Source organism: Scardinius erythrophthalmus (genome assembly GCF_964197995.2).
Source record: "Scardinius erythrophthalmus genome assembly, chromosome: 3".
In the NCBI taxonomy this organism is placed as follows: Eukaryota; Metazoa; Chordata; class Actinopteri; order Cypriniformes; family Leuciscidae; genus Scardinius; species Scardinius erythrophthalmus.
Window position 1 is genome coordinate 17,620,632 of NC_138223.1, and position 25,043 is coordinate 17,645,674.

General features: G+C 37.1%; 1 protein-coding gene across 1 annotated transcript in view; it reads right to left on the reverse strand.

Moving 5' to 3' along the window:
- Window positions 1-25,043, reverse strand: part of adgrl3.1 (adhesion G protein-coupled receptor L3.1) — a 121,538-nt gene that overhangs the window by 52,554 nt on the left and 43,941 nt on the right. Inside the window, exons 5-7 of the mRNA XM_081361732.1 lie at window positions 19,692-19,706; window positions 16,551-17,357; window positions 1,352-1,648 (exon numbers count right to left, since the gene is read on the reverse strand). Coding sequence (XP_081217858.1) covers window positions 1,352-1,648; window positions 16,551-17,357; window positions 19,692-19,706 — 1,119 coding nt within the window. The remainder of the gene's footprint in view (window positions 1-1,351; window positions 1,649-16,550; window positions 17,358-19,691; window positions 19,707-25,043) is intronic.

The window sequence follows — 25,043 nt, forward strand, 5'->3', positions numbered from 1 at the left end:
CATTTTTGTATCAGACTACTCTTTTGTTCATTTAGGAGTTGCAGTGTTTCTATTTGTTTTTGTCCTCAGTCACATACTAGACAATGCTTAATTACACCTTATGGGTTGTTATTATGTTCAGTTTGACATTAAGTCTTGTAGGCTCTTTAATAAGCCATAGTATCCTAAAACGGATAGTGTTTTGCAAAATCCATGTTTTTTAAAGCCTTGTAAAATGTTCATTGCAAAAATATTTGTTGTGCTTATTTATTTGATTCTCAATTAAAACAACAATCTACACAATTACTGAAAATAAATGTCTGTGGTATTAAAAACAGAGAGCTTAATTATTATTTATAAAGCTTGAATGATCAGGATCAGGATCGGGATCGGTATCGGCAGATCACGAAGACAAAAAATCGGTAATCGGTATCGACTGCAAAAATCCTGATCGGAGCATCCCTATTATTTACTCATCCTCTTGTTATTCCAAACCTGTATGATGTTCTTTTATTCAAGGAACTCAAAATGAGATGTTTAACAAAATGTCGATGGTGTTTTGTTTTTTTTCATAAAATGAATATTAATGGCGACCAATGGAATACAAAAGTGACCACAAAAGTGGTTCATTTGACGTGAGCACTGTATTCCTAATCTTATGAAGCCTTATGATAACTTTGGCACATACCAAAATGTAAGTTAATATAAAGTGATAATCATATTTTCTAGCTCTTAAATCTCATTTATGTCTATATATATTCAAAAATGGCTACTCTTATGGTAATTTTATTATTTTAGTTTTACCATTGACTTTTATTGTACAAAAAAACACTGAAACATTTCTTGTCTTTTATATTCCACAAAAGAAATAAAGTCATACAGGTTTGGATTGACAGAATGACACCAGTTGTCATTTTTTGGTAAACCATCCCTTCAATGTGAAATGATTTGCAAATGTTTTTGAGATCTTTATCTTTCTAACAATAAATGACACTTTGGTTTGGTAAATTGATTTTAATCATGCTTTAAGTGTCCAAATACTTTTAGGGGTCATTTTATTTTGGTTAAATAGTGAATTGCTATGTAACTATTTGTACTGTGGTAATTCCTATTGTTGAACATAATTATAAAGAATTACTAATGATGAGTTTAGCTCTAAACACTGGGATGATAAATTAATTACAGGCTAGAATTACAAATTAATTATTTCATTCGTTTTATCAGGAGCCTTGTTGCAGTGGTGAAGTGTATCAGATATCTCCAAGAGCGCTACACAGCTAAGCCTAAGCGTTGATTTATGCAATACACATTAAACAAAACAAACCTCCACACACACTGCCCCTAATAATAGATTAATCACTCTCTTACTAACCTATGGTGCCAGGTGGGCACGGTTGCTTAGCAACCTGTCCCTGGTGTGTCCGTGGCCAGGAGATTTCAGCAGTGAGACGTGGGGCACAATAGTCAACAGCGACTGGAGTCTGCAGGGAAGGAGGCGACCGTGTCAGGGCTTCTGGGAGGATGTTGTTATGGCGGCGAGGCGGAGCCATGGTGGTTGTCGTGGTAGTAGTGAGAGAAGGACGGAGCGTGCCCGTATATGGGCGTGGGGGAGTCGTGGAGCTGCGCACTGGAGGAAGTGCATCAGGAAGCAAGACTGAAGAAGGAGGATCTGTAAGAAAGAGAAATATATTTCAAACTTAGTTTATTACATTTGACATTCATATTTATTTACATTTCACAGTCACATTATTATATTATTATTATATTACAATTTAACAAAAATGTATATGAATTTATTCTATAACAACTCTATTCATTAATAAACAGTATATATATATATATTATATTTATATTTATTATCTATATTGATGGATGATATATTAACAGATGATATATCTATCATCTGAAGTGAATATATATATATATATTACATTTTATCTATTTATCTGCAGTTTAAGCGCAGACATTTGCCCAAAATGTACTGCTAAAACAGAGACATCTTCTATCTCTGTCTCTCTCTAGACATCTCTGCTCTTTCAGGGATGACTGAATGAGTCAGGTTTCTGGAGAGTGTTTGTGTGTGTAAATGTGTGTGTCTTTGTGCCCTGTGCAGCAGTTGGGAGTGTATGTTTTGACAGGCCCGATCCCTGAGTGCAAGGACTTCAGAGAGGCAAAGATAGATGATGTTTAAACGTCATAACTCCCCATTGGCACGCTCTGTTCCTGTCTGTCTTTCTTTCAAACACAAAAGCACACACCTGAGGGCCTGAATCAGGCATATAGCAGTCAGATGCATATATGTAGCTTTGTTTATTGGTATAAGTTAGAAAGAATCTGTGTCAGAAGCTCAGGATACCACATGACAGGGAGTAAACATCCCTTAAAGCATGGGCTAGACTGAACTATTCTGTGAGAGTTCTGTCTACAATACATGTGTGTTACATGTGTGGATAGACACATACTGGTACACACAGAGAGAGAGAGAGCTAAAGAGAAAAAACTAAAGATAAAGCTTCCCTCTCTTTTTTTGTGTCTTTCTTTTCCTGTCTCTCTGTCTTGCCGTGTTTTTCTGGAGATGAACTTGCAGCCGCAGCAACTGCTGGAAAAAAGGACTGAAGTGCACTAAAGGACTGAAGTGACTGAAGAACACTAGAGGATAGAGAAGCTACCAGAAAAATAATTTTTGTCTTCTTTTTTTCATTTTCATATTGGCCATGGTGATGTACTTCAGTAAAAGTGGATATGAAAAGAATGCACAAATACATCCTACAGGGTTCTGCTGTAGGACCGATTAAAATATTTGTTAACTGTAACTGAAATATATAGCTTTATATTATATTGTTTTTTTCTGCCTTTATATTAGATTCAATATATATTTTTCAATATTTATGTTCTGTTTTAGCTCTCAAATGGTATTCAAAGGTGATTTTATTTCCCAATCAGAGGCACCATAATTTTAAACAAACAACTACAATCCAGTATTAAAACTAATTAAAAACCTAGTTAAAAAAAATAATCAGGGAATGTTTTCCACAGTGTTTTTCCTTTTAACGAACAAAAATAATTATATTTAATATTTTTCATGTCTATGCACCATGTTAACAGATTAATAAACACCAAAATTACATACATTTTTTACATATATATTTTTACTGAAACTTTTCAATATGCCTATCTGAATAGACAAATGAATGAATCAGAACTCTGAAATCGATTTACTGACAGTTTTTTGGGGGGGGGGGGGGTTTAGTACTGTTTCCTAGTTTTGAGTTTGTTTCTCTGGTTTTTCATTAATTTGATTATTAGTTGCACCTGTTATTCATTTCATTGATTGGTTTGTCTGTGTATTTAAGCTCTGTGTTTCTTTCAGTTCATTGTCTGTTCTAGTCCGGTAAACACGGTTGTGTTTTTTAAAGGGAACATCAACGCCTCATCATGGTGTTGATGCTATGGGAACGCCTTCAGTGTCAAGTGTAGTAAACGCTAAACAATTGGCCAAAGATGTTTGGGAGCAGAGCACACAGTGTTTTATAGTGAGGACGCTCTGATCCCACCTCGCTCTCTTCAATGACGAAGGACACTTTGTCTCTGCACCCCATGGTTCGGGTCCCGTTTCCACCGAAGCCGTGCATAGACTTAGATCACGGGGCTCGCAGGTGGAGCAGATAGAGGAGTCTGAGATGGGACCTGCCCTTTCTCTCGCTCTCTCTACAGACTCTGAGGGTCTAGCTCAGGATCTGGAAGCTTGCTCTGCAATTTCTTCCACTCCGGACATGGACCTGCTTTCAAGGGAGTCCTGAGGTTTGCTTTTCGGGGGGAAGCTTACCAATATCAGGTTCTTCTGTTCGGCCTAGCCTTGTCTTCTCGAAATGCATGGATGCAGCTCTGTCTCCATTGCGGCTCGAGGGAATCCTTTTGCTAAATTATATTAACGATTGACTCATTCTAGCTTACTCACAAAAAGATGGCAGTTTGGCATTGAGATGTCCTTGCTCATCTCAAGAATTTAGGTTTGAGGTTGAATCCCAAGAAAAGTGTACTGACTCCAAGTCAGAGAACTAAGTTTCTTGGGGTGGTCTGGGTTTCGACCACGATGTGGGCACAGTTGTCCCCAGCTCGGGTGAATTCCATTCTCACCATGGTAGGCAGTCTGAGGTTAGGCCAGGAAATTTGTCCGCCAATGCCAGGTACTGCTGGGTCTCATGGTTGCAGCCGCCAACGTAATACCGTTAGGCTTGCGGCACATGAGGCCCTTCCAATAGTGGCTCAAAAACAAGGGGTTTCATACCCTCTTAAAACCAATAACCACCCACGTGGTTGAGCCCACATCCACACTATAAAACCTGATGAATGTGTGCGGGAAGGACCAGCCTGCCACAGCACAAACATCTCACAAAGACGCTCCTCTTGTACTTGTTTTGTGCTTGTGTAAACTTTTCACAACCTGTGATGCAGGCATCCTCTTAGTATGGTGGCAAGGCTATTGTCGTTCACATAGCATCAACACCATAAAGTGGCATTGATGTTCTCTAAACAGGGAACATGTCAGGGTTATCTATATAACCCAGCTCCCTGAGAATGGGAACAAGACACAGCGTCATGTTGCCATACTTGAGGCATTTTTGTTAATAAAATCTCATCGATATTGCAACTGTTGCTGACATTGTGATTGCAAAGCTGAATTTTCAGCATCATTACTCTAGTCTTGAGTGTCACATGATCCTTCAGAAATAATTGTAATATGCTGATTTGGTGCTCAAGAACAGTTGTGCTGCTTACAATATATGAGGAAACCATGATAAAAAAATTCAATATTCTTTGATGAATAGAAAGTTCAAAGTTTTAGAATTTTTTGTAATAATTTAAGTCTTTACTGTTACTATTGATCAGTGCGTCCTTGATGAATAATAATAAAAAACAATCTTACTGACCCCAAACTTTTGAACGGTAGTTTATGTATGGTGACAATAACCCTAACCCTTAAGGCCCGTTCACACCAAGCACGATAACTATAAAGATAACGATAAAGATAACTATATATGCGTCCACACCAACGACCGATAACTGTCTTTTTATTCTAAGCACGCGCGCGCCCGGATGATCCAGATCCATTTTAAATGCGCGAGACCTTTAAATTAGAATGGATTCTGATTGGCTGTCAGTGTTTTATCGTTTGACAGCTGGGAAAAAATCGTTCTGAAAGTGATCCCAACGATATCGTTCCTCATATCTTTATCGTTATAGTTGTGGTGTGAACTCTGTTATTCTTTAATATGGAGAACGATTTTTAGAAATATATATTTATCGTTATCTTTATAGTTATCGTCCTTGGTGTGAACGGGCCTTTATACTAGGTTTTTAAAAAAAATACATCGTTTTATGTAAATAAAGTACTGCACAGAGAGCTGCTCAAAATGTTACCTGCTATTTCACAACTAATTTTCAATGGGGTAAGGGGCGGGGTTTCAGAGGACTTCGCCACAGTACTGCCTACATTGGGCATCCGCCACTTAACCTGCTCTAATGCCTTTAGCACATGATGTACTTAACGGTGCATAAATTATACCTGAAAATGTGCACTAACAAAACTGTGCAATCATAAGGCAGCGTGAGCCCTCGTTAGCATTTCACAACGAAAGATAGTTCCTCTTTCTTAGACTATATCCCACCAGACAGCTCTGGCTTATTATAGAGATGCACTGATCCAAATATCCCCTCACATCTCCTCTCATCACTTTTCCTGCCCTCTTTTCTCTCTCTCTCTACCCCCCACCTCTCTCAGTGCGGCAAATCTGACTGTGATTTTAAAGGGCCGCTGAGTGAAATGAAAGCACTTCCTGTTTCTATTTCTGTAACTGTCTGTGCGAGGAGCTACTGAGGCAAGACTCTGAAAGCAGCAGAGCATTCTACAGTGACTAATCGCTCACACACACGCTCACAGACAGGCATGGCACCCTCCCTTCCTTTTTTCTCACAGAAGCCATTAAATGACAAACCAGCCCTTTCATCCACCTTCCAAATCTCCTCATCGCTCCTTTCTTGCCGATGACCGCCTGTCTGCCGTGCCCTCCATGTCTCTAGATTGTCATCTCTGTGATACAGCCCACTCAGACACAATAGGGGCACAGATAGAGGGCAACGTGTGTGTTTTCCAACGGAAAGGGAGCTTTGATTGGCAGCTGATCAAAGGAAGCCTTCTATTCTCTGCATCGTTGAAAAGATGACTGACTCACTCCTTGAGGGTAAAGGTCATTTATCATCTATTACTCGAAACACTTTTAAAGGCAGCGTGACTTTAGAGTGGGCTTCCAGTGTGGTCTGTTAAGCCCATCTCTTCCTGTAGACTAACATGAAAGAGAAGGCAATATATAATCACCTCGGACGTCTATTTCCGACAACTGGCCTGTCGGAAGACCGCTGTATGAAATCGGGTCATTTGATGTTTGGTCATACTCTCAGGTGTGACCGGAACAGCGAATTCAGGGCTGCTTAATTCACAGAGTCCTGTTAAATATGCCTCAGCTCACACAGAGACAGGATACAATGTCACCTTGCTGATCAGGACCAATCAGAAGGCAGCGTCATGGCAACCACACAGGAAATCGATGATTGGTGCAAGCTTGTGCTGCCGTTCACGATAAATTTTAAAACCCGGTAAAATATCCACGCAACTAATTTAACAAAAATGCAGCATAAATAGATACATAAATAAAAGTTTATGAGCCCCAATTACGTCACTTATGAATGTCTTTGCATTGTATAACAAAATATCAAAGTAGTATTTACTTTAAGTAAATATAGAACAAATACTTCATAAAAAACGCTACCATTCAGTCAGTAAGTTTTTTGTTTAAAGTGTCCCTGTAGTCAATAATTTTATCCTATAAAACTCATCTTTGATCACCAAAATTACACATTTAAACGTGAAAAAAAAATGTCTTCTTGCCTTGAAATAGCTTGAATGTAACTCTACACCCTTCATTTAGTATACGCAAAGCCATGAATATGCTAATATTCCCCGACTCCACGCACTCGCTCGGTCAACTTACTGAAGTAAACGCTGCACAATGGTATCGCTCTTTACAACGTCGATTAGCCTTTTGTTTGACTACGTTATCAAACAGCTAATGATATGCTGCTAATGTTACACAAACCATGTTCCCATTCGCCATCTCAGAGTCAGACAGCTGCCTTCTAACAATCAGTATCCTTAGAAACGCTTTGAACAACTCAGAATGTCAGTGGAGAAAGGTATACAGCTCATCATAACATTGTAATATACATCATATACATAATTCACCCGCTATATTGCTAAAAGTATCAGGTTTTTCATATCAACAGAAAAATATACCGGGATAACCTGGATTCTCTTGAGACTCCTACTCCTAGATACATGCGGTTCATTCAGTCAGCAGCCTTCTCAACAACATAATTTCTGCAAGATGCCTCTGTAATGAACATAGCATCTGAGGACTACTAAACAATTTTTGTCATATTACCATGATTTCTGAAGGATCATGTGGCACTGAAGACTGGAGTAATGGCTGCTGAAAATTCAGCCTTTTAACTATAATATGTTGTTCAAAATTAAGACAAAATATCTATAACCAATTGGTTAAAGTAATTGCAAAAATGGCTCACTGACATTAGTTCTGAGAAAAGGTCGAGAATCATTTGTATGCAAATGCTATTTGGTTTGATATTTTGTAAAAAAATGCAGCAACATTCACACATTTTTAAGTGTGACTTCAGTGTCCAAATACTTTCAACTGTTTAACAGAGAAATATAGAAGAAGAAAAAAGAGTCCTAAAAAGAGTGAGTTCAGCAAATAAAGAATCAAAAAAGAGCGAATTTATAATCACAAAGATGCTAAATATACATATAGAGCACAAAGACAGAGGAAAAATGTAAGCCCAGTTTCATCTCCTCTTCCCATGTTATCAGCAGTATGATAATAGCGCAATGCAAGTCCCTTTGGTGGGGTTACCACTGTAATCCGCACTCTTATCCTCTCAGATCTACATGGTAAGATGCTCTACTGTAGGTCAGCAGTCTGTGTAAATGTGTGTGTGAGTACACGTGTGTAAATGTATGTGTGAGCAGGGTCCAAAATTAACTCTTGCCAAACAGCAAATGTGAGTAAAAATGTGTGTTCCCAAATAAACAAAACAGTAACTTGCTAAGGAACTGCAACATAATAAATTATTTAAATGGACTGGTCATTTTGCTTCTCTCATGTCACCATGCGGTCCCTGACATCCTGGTGTGGGATATTACACACACAAAAAGGTTCCAATAAAGCCATGTGTAGACACACACTGCTGTTTATTACAGTTTTATTAGTAACAGTGTTTACTGTACTTTTTACATGTCGCAGACAGTTTGTTGAAACCATAATTCATAAGGCATTTAGAACCTAAATATGATTTGGATTTAAATCTTGGCTGAAAAGGGTATTTTGATAAAATGCTATTTATCAAAACCAACTCCTTTCATTTGTGTGCTGATAAAATGTTCTTACAATCAAGTATCAGACATATTTCCAACATATATTTAATTCAGCTATTAAAGTAACTTCCTTTTTCACCCCATCAGTCAAATTCTCAAAACACTTCAACTACTCGGTCACGAGATGGTTCTTGGTCCAAACAGCTAGAATGATTCAGTCTGATTCAGAAACAAATTCTCTAGACTTGTATTGTGAAACCGTTCAACTGATTCATCAGACTCAAAATAATTATTTGAACTGAACGACTGAATAATTGGACATCAGTAAGAAAGAATGATCGCTAGTGAGAACCTGTCCCTCACTGATGTAAATAATGTGAGCTATTCAAATCAAGTGGTTCAGAAAGCACATTTTCTTATTACTGTCCTCGGTGGAAAATTCACAATTAAAGGATTATCTATAATGCCTACAGCAGCAATTTTCAACAGTTTTGACTTGACAACAATAATCCAAAATCCTGGATAGGGACTTGGTATGAAATGTTGATACTGATTTGTAGTTTTTTCCCCCCGCTTATTTAAAATCCTTTCAAGTTATCTTGAGGCCCCCTTAGTGGTTTGCTGAGGCCCCCTAGTGGGCCCCAGGCCCCTTGTTGAGAACCACTGGCCTGAAGTTTCATTTTCACCAAAACTTCATGTGGTGACCGCCTTACATTAAGCTATCCAAACAAAAATATGAGGAACAAAATAATGACGTGTCTTCACATTTAGTGACACTGTGACACAGACACCAGCTTGTTCATGATGATGTGAGTGACTCAATGATCTGTGTTGTTTGTTACAATTTTTCAAGGAAAAACAACTCTGTACAACTGTCATAGGGAGAAAATAGAATTATTAAATATCTAATCAAAATATTTTAAGTATTATAAATGTTTAGGGGGAAAAAATACAAAATACAGTTGCATGTTCAGTTAGAAACATTTTGAAGCGGTAAATATTTCCAATTCACTGACTACTGGTAGGTGTAGAAAAACATTAATTTTGGACCCTGTGTGAGTGTATGTGTGAGGGTGTTACTGTGAGAACGTTTCTGAGCTCTGAAGAATGTGTACACAAGTGTGAGTGTGAACATCACTCCATTACTGATTGATCTGTGTGTTAAACTCCCTGCTGGCAGATCCAGGTGCATTCTTCCTGTGGATCGGTTTAAATAAAGTTTTCCCCCGCGCTGAGCTGTAATTGCCAATGGAGAGAGTCATAACCGTATGTAAGACATTCTCTCATTTAATAAAAGCAGAGAACAGAAGTCTCCACTCCACTAAAGGAGCATGGAGGCCATTCCACTTAAACTATACATAGTGCCAATCCTAACATATTACATTAGCATTAGAGTTTAAAGCAAACCTGGAGGAAGGGGATTCTGGGTATGAGAGGGAGAGAGTTAGTCTGTTGAGAGCACGCTTCAAAGTAAAGCAGATTAAACCGCTATCACCTCTGCAGTCAGACTTCAAGATGTGTTTAAGTGGGAGATGTTGAGTGTTACATGTGAAGCACGTGCATGTTTTTATTTCGCACTACATGCTTAACGGTGCAGAAATCATTTCATTTCTATCAACGTGTCTGTGATCTTTTGCAGGAAAGTTGTATATGTGAGAGAAATTGTTAAAAAGTATTGTTTTAGCATCGTATTCACAGAAGCAACTTCGCAAATCAGGTAATGATAATGAACGCTAACAATTTGCATGGCGCAATTGGCGATCTTGTTGGTCTGTTCTGATTGCTACATTGTGGAGGATGCAGCAGATCATCCCAGTCGGCATACTTCATACATTACTGAGAACGCTCAGCATCACTCCACCACTGTGATCCAGACACCTGAATTGGCTTTTTGAAAATGCTGATTAAACGCTCGACTGCACAGCTGGTCTGGAAATATGCCCAGTTATAACGCTTTTCTCCACTATGATGAGCTACTACCATGATTAATAGAAAATGTACACAAAATGTTCCACAAATTCACTTTACTGTAAATGGGCATTGATATTGTAACGCTAATGTGAAAATTTGATGCGCTAAACGTTTTAATTTGAATGTATACACCTGTTAATGTCTCTCCCATCGATGCCACATTTTATTTTTTTTTATTCACACTGTGAATAAAGTTCGCCGAACAATAAGATTCACCACTTTGGTCACATGATGCTGTTGTTACATAAAACTGTTCATACAGCACTGCGGAGGCCGATTGGCATCTGGCTTGAAGCAGGTTCGAAATTTTGTCCGTCTTGAGATGGACACTACGTCACTGTGAAGTATACCATCAAAGTACTTGCCAGACCGGTTTAAGAGCAGACAGCTGCCTCATTCTGCGCAGTTTTATTTTAGACAGGCAGCACAAGCTCTGATGACGACACAACGGTTTTACGATTGGTCAGATTCACCAATGACAATGATGGTGTGTGTATCGTGTTCATTCTGGCACCTTCAGTTTCACCAGTCATGTTTATAAACTAAAACCTTTGAGACTTTTTCTTCAGTGGTATTTCTTTAGATATTATAGACTTACAGTGGGCTCCACAAATATTGGCACCCTTGGTAAATAGAAGCAAAACTGACTGTGAAGATTTGTTTTTGCAATTTCTCCTCTCAGTCTTTCATTCAAAATATTTACAAAAAAACTAACCTTTAATTAAAGCCAAATTCTTATTTTACATTTTTTTTCTTTCTTTCTGAGATGTATGCATGTTATTGGCACCCCTTCATTTAATAGTTTGTGCAACATCCCTTTCCCAAGATTAAAGCTCTGGATCTTCTCCTGACTGTTTAAGAAGTAAGCATTTAAATTCTTAGTAAAATTTTCCCCGTGACAAGCTGGTGTCAGAAAAGGAAAGTTGCATAGCGCTTTGGTTAACCCCACTAATGTCAGACAGTAAATTTACATCTTCGTTCAGCTGAACAGAAAAATCACATGCGAAAATGATTTTTTTTACAGGAATTAATAGTGCCAGGCTACACAGCAGAGCGGTTTCAAGGCATTTTGAGGCTGGTTAAACTGGATTATGTGTGGTGGTGTATAAGATGCTGGTTTTTGTGCTAAAATATTGGCTGGTAAAGTACTGCAAATGCTTGAGTTTGCACCCAAGAGTGACAATGAGAGACCTATAAGGAGAAAAAGAAAGGTGAGAAGTAGCAAGAGAAAGTCAGAGATACAAAGAGGAAGGGAAAGCACATAACCGGGCAAATCTAATCTCTTTCAATCTTTTCATCTTCTCTCTTTACTGTTTTTGTAGATCTGAATCCTTCATGTCCTCCCAGCTGACCTGAAAGGCAGAGCTTTCTCAAGCACTTAAACTCTTCCATGAGAAACACTCTTTGTTCAGGGACATGCAGCACACATACAAAACTTAGGCCCATTATCTATTTATAGTCGATAAAATGGTATCAGCTCTCAATGGTATGTAGAACTCAAGATGCAGGGCTATAGGCACGGTTTTATAAGCACCGAGGTCCAAAATTTGGGGGCACGCACCCCAGAGAAAATTTTGATTTCTCTGATCTACATATGTGCATTTTAAGAAGTTTGAAAGCCAAAAAATGGAGAAGAAATAGCTTTAAAACCGTGTCAGTGGGCAGTAGATTATGTCAATACATGCTCTCTCCATAATCTCTATCACTCTTTCTTTTTCTCTCAGTCTCCTTATCTTGCCTTGTCTCTTTCCCTCCTAAAGCTGAGCTTTGACTTATAGTCAAACGCACATTTCATTTGCGTATGTCAGTGAAGAAAGTAAACGTAGGGTCAACTGATATTTAGCCAATATGTTTTTAATCATTTTCTTAGACAAGTTAATTTACTGAAGGCTACGAACGCTAGGTAAATAAGTTTATTAAATTCATTCACAATATGTACACATTCATTATTAATCTTATGCCTAATATGATGAAAACGGCTTTGTTAATGTTTCTTGTCCTTTCACATTGACGGTTAGTAATTATTACATTACATGAATCACATAAATTATATAGGCCTATTTTCGATTCAAAATAGCAAAATTTGTCAAAAGTTTATTAGTTTGCCTGATTTTTTTAATCTGACGTTGAACATTTCTATCCTAAAACAGCTGTCGAATATGAAATATTTAGTTTAGCAGTCTATGACCCTTTACTGAAGCTTCAAGTTGCGCTGGAATTCGCGCTCAGCAGCTTCTCTGAACATAAAGCCCGCCTACTTTTATTTGATTGCTCAAATATTTTGACATTTACGAGTGGTGACAGACTGCAGAGGCAGCTCTTCTTGGTGCTGTGCAAAATCCCTAAAGTGGTGTTAATACTATATTAGGCAATTATTTAACAACATTTATTATATACACCTCAGAAAAATACAGAGGTCCGGACCTCAGTGACCTCATAGCTGACTACGGCCATGTCAATGTGCTAGCAGGTGTAAGCCCTCACATTTCCTATATTATCCTTAGTTTCCGTCAAATAACATTTAAATGAATAATTTAGTACAATGCACAATTGAGTAAATGTTTTTAAACTGTACTTACATAAAAAAATACCTGTATGTAGTTACATCTGTAATTACATCTAATTACACTGTTTACCCGACTCCTACCCCTTAACCTACACTTAAACCACACCATGAAACCTGACCCTAACCTTACATATCCCACCTTGATAGCATTAGCAGCAACAGCATTTTGCAATGCAACATGAACTGTACATAGTAATCTGAAGACACCTAATATAGTTGGGACCAAAAATCACAGTTATCGCAGTTGTTGGTAAGAAACCATAATTTTTTTTTTATATGAAATCTGCAAAAAAACAGCAAACATTTAAGAATCCACTTAAACCAAAGTCTACACAGTAAAAGGGAAAAATTGTAGCACTCAACATGGCGGCTGTAGAAAATGAAGTCCTACTTCCTTTCAATAGAAAAAAGGTTTGTTGGCAAAGGCATTGCTTGCTCTTTTTGATCTACATATGCATTAGCTGGACAAACCTGAAAAAAAGGTGTAGCCTGGTTTAAGCATTGCTGTCAGTTTTTTATTGTAGAACTGACATATGTTATTGAAATGGCACATAGTTGTTGTCATTTCACTTTCCAGTAGATTGGAGGTGTACTTGCGTGATCTGAAGAAAGCTGCCCTGGGCACAGTGACACAATGACTGCAGAGTGAACCAACATGCTCCAACAGGGAGTTAAGATAATAGTTAAGAGTTAAGTTATTTCTATTTTTCTATTTACTATTGCAGTAAAAATAACTGTAGCTACTATAGTATTTGGAGGGAATCTATGGCTACGACAGCAAAATGTTGTAAGGCAGTCAGTGTTTGTGGCAACGAACAAAAATGGTTAAAAATCATGGTTTTCGTGACAGTGACGTGCACTCCGTTTAGGCTGCGAATGCTCTCCATATACCCGAGCCATTTGAGAAAATGGATGCAGGGATTTGCTTTTTAATTTGACCCTTAATGTAAATTTCCTTGTCATTAGAACATGCAACCTAAAGCTTATTGCCCTCAAATGGTAATTTATTCATTTAATTTACTTGTCAAACTGTAGTTTTCTGAAATATATTCCAGTTACGTAAGGATTCGGGCGAGGAATCCACAAGTAAATTAAATGAATAAATTACCAAATAAAAACAAATTGTATATCCTTGTCTTTTGTCACACAAATTTGAATTTGATACACCTTTAGTTTAGTTTATTCATTGTCATTTGAATCATTCATTCAACTGATTTGTTATTTCAAATTCAAATGAATAAATGTATGTACCGGTATGTAAAAACTAGTCACGATTATTAAGCTTTTCTTAATGTAGGTCTGACATATGTAAACTATTCATTTATGCTTTTGAAATAATAATATTTCCATATGTATTTTGATTTGCCTACCTGTATTTCTATTTGTTTCTTGCATTTTAGTAGATTAAAGCAAAGAACATTTTGTCACTATTTTGTCACATTTGTCACATTTTGTCTGCTCTGTTCTAAGCAAATAATCGTGATTGTCAAATGAATTAAGAATAATGCCGTTATAACTGAGTTAAGTTTTGATTATGCACAAGCCTCTATTTCTAGAACATTCTCTCCTCTGTTTTACTTGACAAAATGCTCATGTTTTTTTTTCTGTTTTTCTCCTTCAAAGCTGACAAGCAGATGAAATTAAAAACTAATTAAACCAAGATAAAATTTAATTAAAACCTGAACTACACAAAGATTGTGTCGTTATAGCAATACTCACTTTGATATGACCACTAAACAGCGTCTGATCTGCATTAGCTTAGTTAGCTAACACTCCCACTCTAACTCATGCTTTACAAGATCTTTGATGTGGAGTATTTTAATCAAGAAAATCAATGCAGGCAGGGTCATTAACAAGCACCTCCATACATTTGCACCTGCAGGTTAAGTTTTAGATTTACACCTTTGGAGATCTGTTTTGAAAGTACTAAATTCAGCAAGAATCAATGTGTGAGATTCAAAAAGAGAATTTGCTTGTTGAGTGAGTTGTTCTGTGATGAACTGAAAAAGTGCAAGTGAGAATGTATTTGCAATTTATTAAGCAAATCTCACAATATGCTCGATTTGGACCCAGTTAAGAGCAAAGAGATACACTCTGCTCTGCTCTAATGGGGATGTTAGTAGATGCTGGAGATAATAACTGTTAGTTTACACTGTAGATAATGATTAATTCAGCTGCATCTCAGCTGAGCTGGCAAGCTGACTAAAATTGCAATACAATACTGTGTAAGTAGTGTGCCTGAACTCTAAATTTGAAGGAGGAATAAAACAAAGTGAAAAATAACCTGACTAATGGACTGCGATAACCTATACAATAACATTCTCTGGAAATGGAAGTCAGGGGAAAATCCTGAAGGTCTCTTTTATCATTGACATGAATACTTGTATGAGTGAGTGAAAATGACAGGGCTTTCTAACTCTGCCAGTTTAGTTCTTCAAAGTACATTTGTGAATGACAATCACAGAGTAGTACAATACTTGTAAAATAAATTCTGACTGTGTGGGCGCAATCAATTTTACCCCTGACGGCACACATTTAAAGGGATAGTTCACCCAAAAATGAAAATTTAAAAGGAGTCTTTGCACTATATTCCAGGTCTCCTTAAGTAATAAGATTTGCGTGATGAACAGACCAACATTTCAGCCGTTATTCACTGATTCACTTAACTCAAGAACCCCTACAAATGAATCAGTCTGTTTGATGAACGAATCGCTCTGTGAACTGTTTCTGTTCTCAAATTCAACACAGATTCAATTATTGCAGCAGTTCTTGATTAAACAACTCACTGGATTTGTAAAAAAAAAAAATTAGTTTAAAGACTTACATTTTGGTCTGTTATAGTATGTATTGTAATGTAGTGATACTGTATTGTAGTACTTCCAAAGGCATGGAATATAGCACACAAAATGTATGGACCACTTGTATGGTTCTTTAGAGCATTTTTTGGGTGAGCTATTCCTTTAAACCTTGTACACCACTTTATATACTGCCCATTTGTGGACAAATTATAGAACATCTATCTAACAGAGGCGTCAAGTAGCGTACAATGATGTAATGAGAATTTTATTAAGGAGACCTAGATGGCATTGAGCAAGTGAGATGTTTGTAACTGTGGGAGTTAACACATTTAAAACTGTGTTACGGAATCTTATGAACAAATTTATTTGCCAACTTTATGCTTCTAAAAATGAGATTATCATGGGTCTATCAAATATAAGGTTTAGCACTACACGATATCAGTCTCAATTGTGGAAACACCGGTGCATTTGTATTTTTGTAACGCATTGATGTTTTTTTTATATATTCTTTTTATTGTTGTTGTTTTATATGTTGGGTGAGTTTTAAAAAATTGGACCCTGAGTCTGTAATAAAGTTTTGATTGATTGATTGATTGATTGATTGATTGATTAAACCCCTTACTTTGTTGTATGAACCAAACCCAGTTCGGTTCAATTAAACCAGTAAAGGAATAAAATGCAAATGACCTCAGTGCTATTGGTGTTCTCTGAGATCATTTGGATTAAAAATGGTCACATTAGGAAAAAATATGTAGCACAAATTTGTTTAAATTAAAGGGAAACTCACCAAAGCCCAATCTGTTGTCATTGTTTCCGAAGTCAAGAGAATATATGACAACATGGTAGTTGTTCCACACGTACAGCAAATTGTCTCGGGGGTTGTAGTCCACAGCAGCGATGTATTGGTAGGAATTTGGGAATGGAATGCTGAGGTGCGTTTCACGGCTCTTTTCTGTGTTGTACATGTAGTCGATTTTATTCCCCAATGCTTCATTATCGTCATCTTCATAAACGCTCTTCACCACATAGAGGATTCCGCAGATCATGAAAGCATTGGAGGCCGACCGCTTATCGTATGTCGTATCCCATGACCCCTCCACTCGTAGTGTGTAGGGGTTGAGCTGGCTGACCACAATTCGTCCATTGTTCTGTTCGGTGGCGTAAATTACCCACAGTCCGTTTTCATCCACTGCTAGATCGATGTCAGATTTCCCACCCCAGCGATACGGCGAGGTGTCGTGGTAATTAGCGTTAGCGATAATCGCCTCACCGCTTTTGATACGAGTTCGCAGGTCGAATTTAACAATGTTGCGTGTACGTTCCTTGTTGAAGAAAAGCGCACCATCGAACACCACGAACCCAGTGCCATCTACCCGATGTGGTAGTTTGTATGTTGTGGTAGGGCGACCCGCAATAAAGTCCTCTTTTGATGAGTACTCAGTCAGTGTATCTGTGCGGTAAGGTGTCCAGGGCATATAGTAGATCTTATTGGATGACTGTAGGGGGTCTTTACACCATGATCCAGACTGATGGTCCGACTCAAAGAGGTGTTCACTCTGGTACACACCTCTCAATACACCTGGACAGAGAAAGACTGAAAGAGGAAGAGATGGAGTGAGTTGCAGTCGCATATTTGAATGTAATTTAATGCTCATTTTGTTGTCCTATCTATTAGTTTATTAAAAGTACATGAAATGCAGTTCAAAAATACAATGACCTACTCTCTTTTATGATGAGCATGTTTTACATTTCTGAATTAAAATGAATTTTGATTTTTTTTATGGACACAAAGTCAAAATTGTCAGGGTTTATACAATTGTCCTGATTTAATGAAGAAAATAATCCTTATTAAAATAAATACTTAAGATAAGCTTAAGTAAGCATAATCTTGTATCATTAATTCTTAGAATTATCTTGTATTATTATTTTTTCACTGCTCATTCATAATTTACAAACCTTTGTCCATGTGTAACTCAAAAAAAAAAATCTACCAAAAAAGACCCCTGCAGATCTTTCTTAAATATGTTCAGATAATTTGACCTTTTTATCATAATTTTCATCAAATTTAAACTTTTCTTTGAAAATGATTCAAATACAAAGAGCATTTTTCTAAGAACTTGTGTTTTAGATTTTTTTCCAAAGAGTTTTCCTTTTTTTATTGTGAACACTTCTGTAAGTCATTGACCCATAAAACATGCTAACAAATGCAATGATCCACAACCAAAGTTATCAGAAAGCTAAATGCTTTGAGCCTGAGAGAGAGAGACATCTATTAAATCATATCTGATGACTAGTAACCCGATTTATAGTTCATGACTCCAACAGAATCCCTCAGGAGGTTCTGAAAATCTGTCGCACCGACTTCTCTAACCCTGAGGAAAATTCACACGGTGTGAGAATTTATGTGGGGGGTGGTTAAGAACCATCACCCTATTATTCCTGGTACATTAAATGTGAAGATGAAAATAATCATCTGTTAAGCCTTATGCAAATCAACCTTAATTTGTCCTGCAGAATTGCAGCTTGTAATACTAACGTTCTATTTCGTGAACTTACCCACAATATATTGCTGGGAAAAATAGCACCTATATTTGCTAACCCTGGGAAAATTTTTCTGGGAGTAATTCAAATTACATTTTAAAGTACTGTGAAAAATCAATGACCAATGACCACAGTTGAGACTGGCTTAAAATCAGGGCTGTGCTGTCATGCATATCTCATAAATGTTCGCTCTTGTGACTAAACCCTCTGTGTGTGTGTGTGTGTGTACACGTCTAATGTTTTTCACTTTCTTTGATTTATAATGATACTCCTGCAAACCATGCAGATATTCTTACATGGTCACACACAAACAGAGAAGAGAGCGCAAAAACAGTCACACGGAATGCCTGCCATAGAAACGGCCCTTTCCCACCATTCCGTTCCCAGAATGAGAGACATCCTCATGGGAAGTGTGGCTGGTATTTTAACTATTACTGGATGTTTCCTTTTATTGTTTTAGATGCATTAATTTTCCACAATATGTCTTAATCCAGGAACTTCTCTTGGCCTTTGATAAACTCAAGTATATTTGTGTTTATTTTTTTATTTTATTACTTGTGACTGTCAAATGTTTTGGTATAGCCTATTAAATCACTTTTAATTTTTTATTATTTTTTATTCTTAAAGTTGTATCCAAGTATTCAGTTCAATTCAAGTTTGTTTGTAAAGTACTTTTTGCAATACATAATGTTTCAGAGCAGCTTTGCAGAAATAGCATGCGTCAAATATTACAATCAAGAAGCCAGAGTTGATTGTGACAAGAAAAAAAAATAGCGATGAGGTATTAGGAGAAAAAAACCTTGAGAGGCTTGTAACTACATACACAGTAAAAATGACAGCTATGTTTCTGTTTTTGTCTTAAAAATTGCTTTGTAATGTGTGTATATTCTATTCCAAATCAGGGCAACCTGACATAAAAAGCTCTCATTCAAAGTCAATTCACTTGATTTGAGTGTTCTTGCAATTTCATAAATCGGATAACTGTTTATGCGTCAGCTTTGCAGAAAATAAGCTTTTATGTTAAGGTCTAGATTCACCCCAGGCCATTCAAGACCCATAACATCACAAGACATCAGTTTCATACTGCCACGTCTTGTGGTCAGCACAATCGGCAGCTTAAGTTTTAAACAGTGGCAATACCTCCCTGTTCATCTGATACATGGTAAACCACCAGATACACTAAGAGAGATCAAGAGAGAGGAGACAGTGAGAAATAGAGGTCTAATTCAGGGAGTACAGCCTTGGTCTGAGATCAAGTTTCTCCTCCGCATTCCTATTATAAACCATTATGAGCTACTGATCGCCAATCTGTCATTAGTATCAAATAACACCATAACAGCCTGACAGTGAATTACACACTTAAATTACATTAAAGTAATGGACCTACCTCTTTGCTCCACTTCTGCATTCAGAAAAGGGTGGAAGAAGAAGAAAAGAGAGAGAGAGAGAGAGAGAGAGAGAGAGAGAGAGAGAGAGAGAGACAACAGATTAATGATGCAATATTAAATACTTCACAGTAATTCAATTCCATATTATGCATGCAATGTGCGACGTATCTTAACACAATCTTTTGAGTTAGTGAGTAGTAAAATGTGCTTCATTTGTACTCTAGAAATTCCATTAACAAAGTGATCATAATTTTTGAAAACAAATATAGTGTCCATGTGATATTAGACTATTAACCAGAAAAATGAATGCATCAAAACAAACTAGAGAGAAAGAAAAGGGGTTTGTTTCACAAATATTTCTCATGTGTCTTGGGTGCTATGATTTAGATACAGAGCAGCTTTCTTGGCTGGTGAATAAAAGACACAGACTTAAGATTTATCATTATTTTTTTGTTCATTTATTTGGTATGATATGAAAACAAAGATAACATTTTTGGTTTTATTCCAATTTAAACTGAACGTTGCCTTTTTTATAATTAAAAACTGATACAACTTGCTTGACCAATGTTGTGAGTTAGAGACAGGACTATTTGATTGGCTGATTGATGGAGAAATGGGAAAGTGGTTTCGAAATATGTAATATGTGAAAGTAATATGGAAATTGTAGATTTTTTTTAATTAGCTGCTTCTTGCTTTTATTTATGATGGTTTAAAGGGATAGTTCATTTTGAAATTACATTTTGGTATGTTTTAGCTTACCTCAAGGGCATCCAAGATGTAGGTGTCTTTTTTTCCGCAGTAGTTTCAATTTTGATATTTTTAGGTCAAACCGTTCTTGTCTGTCAGTCGTATAATGCAGGTCTATGGTCACTGTCTCAAAGAGCATGCACAGAGTCCAAATTAAACAATTCCCCATCGTAAGTACACATTGATGGCCTAAGACACGAAATGAGCGGTTTGTGTGAGAAAACGAACAGTATTTATATCGTTTTTACCTCTTATTCACAGCCACGTCCAAGTGATCTGAGGGCGCTCGCGCATCCTGGTGTGTGACGTGTACGCAGACTGGTGCATAGATATATACACTAGATGTCGCCTTTAAGACATTCGTTCCAATGAACTGCCGTAGACAAGGCGACATATAGTGTATATATCTATGCACCAGTCTGCGTACTTACGATGGGGAATTGTTTAATTTGGACTCTGTGCATGCTCTTTGAGACAGTGACCATAGACCTGCATTATACGACTGACAGACAAGAACGGTTTGACCTAAAAATATCAAAATTGAAACTACTGCGGAAAAAAGACACCTATATCTTAGATGCCCTTGAGGTAAGCTAAAACATACCAAAATTTAATTTCAAAGTGAACTATCCCTTCAAAATAAAAATTTTATTAGTTTTACTTTTGTATATTTCTATCTTTGCATACATTTCAATTTACATATTCTTTTCATCTTTATTTCTCGAATTAAATTTGAGTTCCTTTCTTTATTTAAACTTTTTTTTATGCATCAATAATGGAAGACAAAAAAAATCATTGTACTCATGCAATGGCAATAAGTACTTGATTTCCCTTGAAAAAAATCTAGACGTTTGCAAAAATGTATGTCCTTTGTGTATGTGTCTGTGTGTGTGTGTGTGTGTGTGTGTGTGTGTGTGTGTGTGTGTGTGTGTGTGTGTTTGTGTACTTCTCTATGAAATATGCATGAGGATTAACTGTTAATGCATCACTCAATAAATCCAATAAATAAGCTACCACACAAGAAAAAGAGACTATGCGAGTATGTGAATGAGGTTCCAGGAGATCTGATTTAGAAGCAATTATGTCTCCCACACACACACCTAGTCAAGTTTCAGTCACATTGTAAATGGATCAATAACAGATAGTCATTTGCTGTCAGTGATAATAAATAAAGGACAGCCTGAACAGACAGCACGCGCCTAGTCCTACTGGGAGGTTCCGACTTCCTCTACTAGTATCCTATGCGTCCCAACTAACAGACAGGTCGATGTGGATAATGTAACACGGACTCCTGCTGTACGTTTACCAAAATCATTACCATAGTTGCAATGACACTGTGCTAGCGACAGATCTTTTTTCCTTATTGTTAGTGAAACGAAGAGTTGAAAAAGAAAAAATATAGAGCAGGGACAAGGTCATCACCACCGTTTGTTGATGGAGACAAATATGAATTTGAGCGTGCAGTTGATTGCAAGTAAAGAGCGGGGTTTAAGCGGACTAAATGATTGGAGAAGTCAAGCATACGTCACTGGACAGAATTCTGTCGTTTCACCAAAATATTTTTTACGTGGTCAAAAACTTTTTTTTAAAATTGTGCATCAATAAAATGCATTTAGAAAATAGATAGAGTCAATCAAGTGTACAATTTCTGTGCTTCCAGCAACATCAAACAGAACTGAAAAAATATTGATTGTTTGGTAACACTTTATAATAACTATAAAGTAATGAAGTACTAAAGTAATAAAGTTTATAGTTAATTCATAGGTAATATATTGTAGTCTTTGCATTGTTAATTTATTAATAGGCTATATACAAATAGTAAGTTATAGTTATCTTAACTGAAAACTATTATCGTCCTTGGTGTGAATGGGCCTTTACTTACAGTTGTCGAAAATATTACACAAAAATTAGTGTGCCTTTAAAGGGATCGTTCACTCAAAATTTAACCATTTAGTAACCCTCATGTTGTTCCTAACCTGTATGGCCATCTTTCTCTTGTTGAACACAAAACTATATTTTGAAAAATGTCTATTTTGTTGTTGTTGTTGTTGTTGTTGTTGTTGTTGTTCATACAATGCAAGTTATCGGGGTCCAATATTGTTTTGGACCCTATTGACATTCATTGTAAGGACAAAAACAGTTTTTCAGAATAACCTCTTTTGTGTTGCACAGAAGAAGAAAAAATCTCTGAGTTTGGAATAAAATGTAGGTGGGTAAATGATGACAGAATTTTCATTTTTGGGTGAACTGACCCTTTAGCGTACTGTAAATAATACGACTTACAGGGACGCAAGATTCCTAGACTATAATTTCAAAACCACTTTATTTCCTCCATAAAGACAGTAGTTAATCACACAGATCTAAGGAGCAGGTACTGAGTATCTATATGAAGTGAAGTTTTCTGAGTGTGTAGGTAAAACAGACGTCCCACATTGAGGCCAAAGCAGAAAGGTTGACTGGAGTTCTGCCAACTCCTCCATCACAGGGGAGAAGAGAAAGCCAGAAAAACCTCAAGAAAACATTTGGAACATGTTCCCAAGGGTTTCTAAGCCCGAAGTAATTAAATTACCTGCATGTGTGTGTGTATGTGAGACTGTTTATGTGTGTGTTCGTCCGTATGATGGACCTCCCCACTAATTAGTGGGCCTGTGGAAAAAAAATGTTTTAGGCTTTTTTTGACCAGATGGTCACAAACACACATGTATGCACTTATGAACACTCACACACACTCCATGACCCCTATGCGCAGGACGATTTATGGTCAAAAGGACAAAAAGTACCGTGTGTGCATCCTGCCTGTGTGTCCTTTGTGTCATTTAGCTCTGTGCAAGAAATTCCACAATGTCTCTGCTATTCCACCCATTTGTGAATCAGTGTGTGTGTGTGTGTGTGTTTGAATGTGTAGGGGAGACAAAGTGTGTAAGTGTATTCAGGCTTTTCCTGCTGCCAGTGCCGCAGTCATACGATACTGATTTATCGTCACCGTTGCCATGGCCACCCCAGATTGGTACACCAACCCCACAGAAACCGTGAGAACTTGAAACCATATCACTCTGCCCTCAGATGATTGACAGGCTCTTTTCCCGTGAGTCATGGCAAGGGACAAGGCCCGACAACAGCAGACAAATGCAACACAAGTTCATTCATATGTATTTTTCTGTCAGATACAAGTTCATTTTTGGTGACAGATCTGATTGAGGTGGCAGGTATCACTGCAATCCTAAGCTGTTAGGAAAGTAGTTTCTAATCAACTTGAGAAGTAAATTTGACAGTGCCATAGTGAATAAAAAACTAATGGAGTCATTACTGTGGACTAAGGCTCTTTGTATGGGTACATGTGAGTGAGTACTTGTGAGGGCCAAATTTCAGAAAATTCCCGTCTTGAATGTTCAAGCTCTATAGAAATTATTTATGGCATAATGTCATTATTAACGTCTATTACCACAGTTTGAACACCAAAAAATAAGGCACTTAAAGTACAGAGGGCCAGGCAAAAAAAAAAGTACAGCCACACGACTCAAACATTATATGTGTTGGCATGCGAACCGTGTACTGGCCATCTGGCTAAAGTTACATCCAATATTTCAACTTGCTTGTCATGACGACTTTACCTCAGTAAAGCCAGTAAACCTGATAAATATCACACTATATGTGCAATAATACCAGAAAGGGACATGACGTAACTATCTGTAAAGCACTGTTTACAGGAATCACATAGGAATTACATCAGGAATTACAGGGGAAGAAGTATTTTCACCTCAAAAGGACAATTTATAGAACTTCACAGCTCAAATAATAAACAGGATTTCACTGAATAATTCATTTTCTTTTCTTTTTTAAATGTAATCTTCACATTTCATGTGTTTCTATCGTTTCGATTTGAAAAAAAAGATTTAAGGTACAAAGTGAAATCATTTTCTGTGGTAATCAACATTATGCCACAAATGATTATAGAGCTCGATGTAGAGCTTTACTAAAACCCGGAACATTTGTTCCAAACAACCTGAGGCCGCTATCTGCACTAGTAAAAGGGTTTATAAATGAGCCCAATAATGCATTAATTGAAAAAAAAAAATGCCAAAAGGGTTATGTTGTAGTAATTATAACTTGATTTTTAAACCTGGATATTGTCTGTGGTTGCTATGTAGTTGTTAAGGTGTTCTGATGGGTTTTAAATGGTTTGTTATGTGGTATTGGACGTTGGTTAAGTTAAAAGAGCCCACCCTCAAGTATGATATCATGTTGCCAGTTGCATAAACTTAGCCACTATTTTCAGACTGTGTCTTAAAGGAGAACTCCGGTCAATTTTAACATTGAGATCATTTTTTTGTACATTTGGAGTGCTGTCAATACAGAGAACAACGACAAAAATCGGTGTTGCCTACACCGAGTTATTCTATTTTTAAAATTTGCACCCTGTTGACTTCAATGGGGCAAGTTTTAAACCTGCTTTTAGCCTCTTAACATCCTTGATGTGTCATTACAAGTGCACAGAAAATGTGAGTGATTCCTTCTGAGTGAACACGAGTGAATCTGACTGCAGTAGATGTGAAAGATATGTATAAAAATGATGTTATTTAAGCCAGCGCAAATACCTGTGTTTA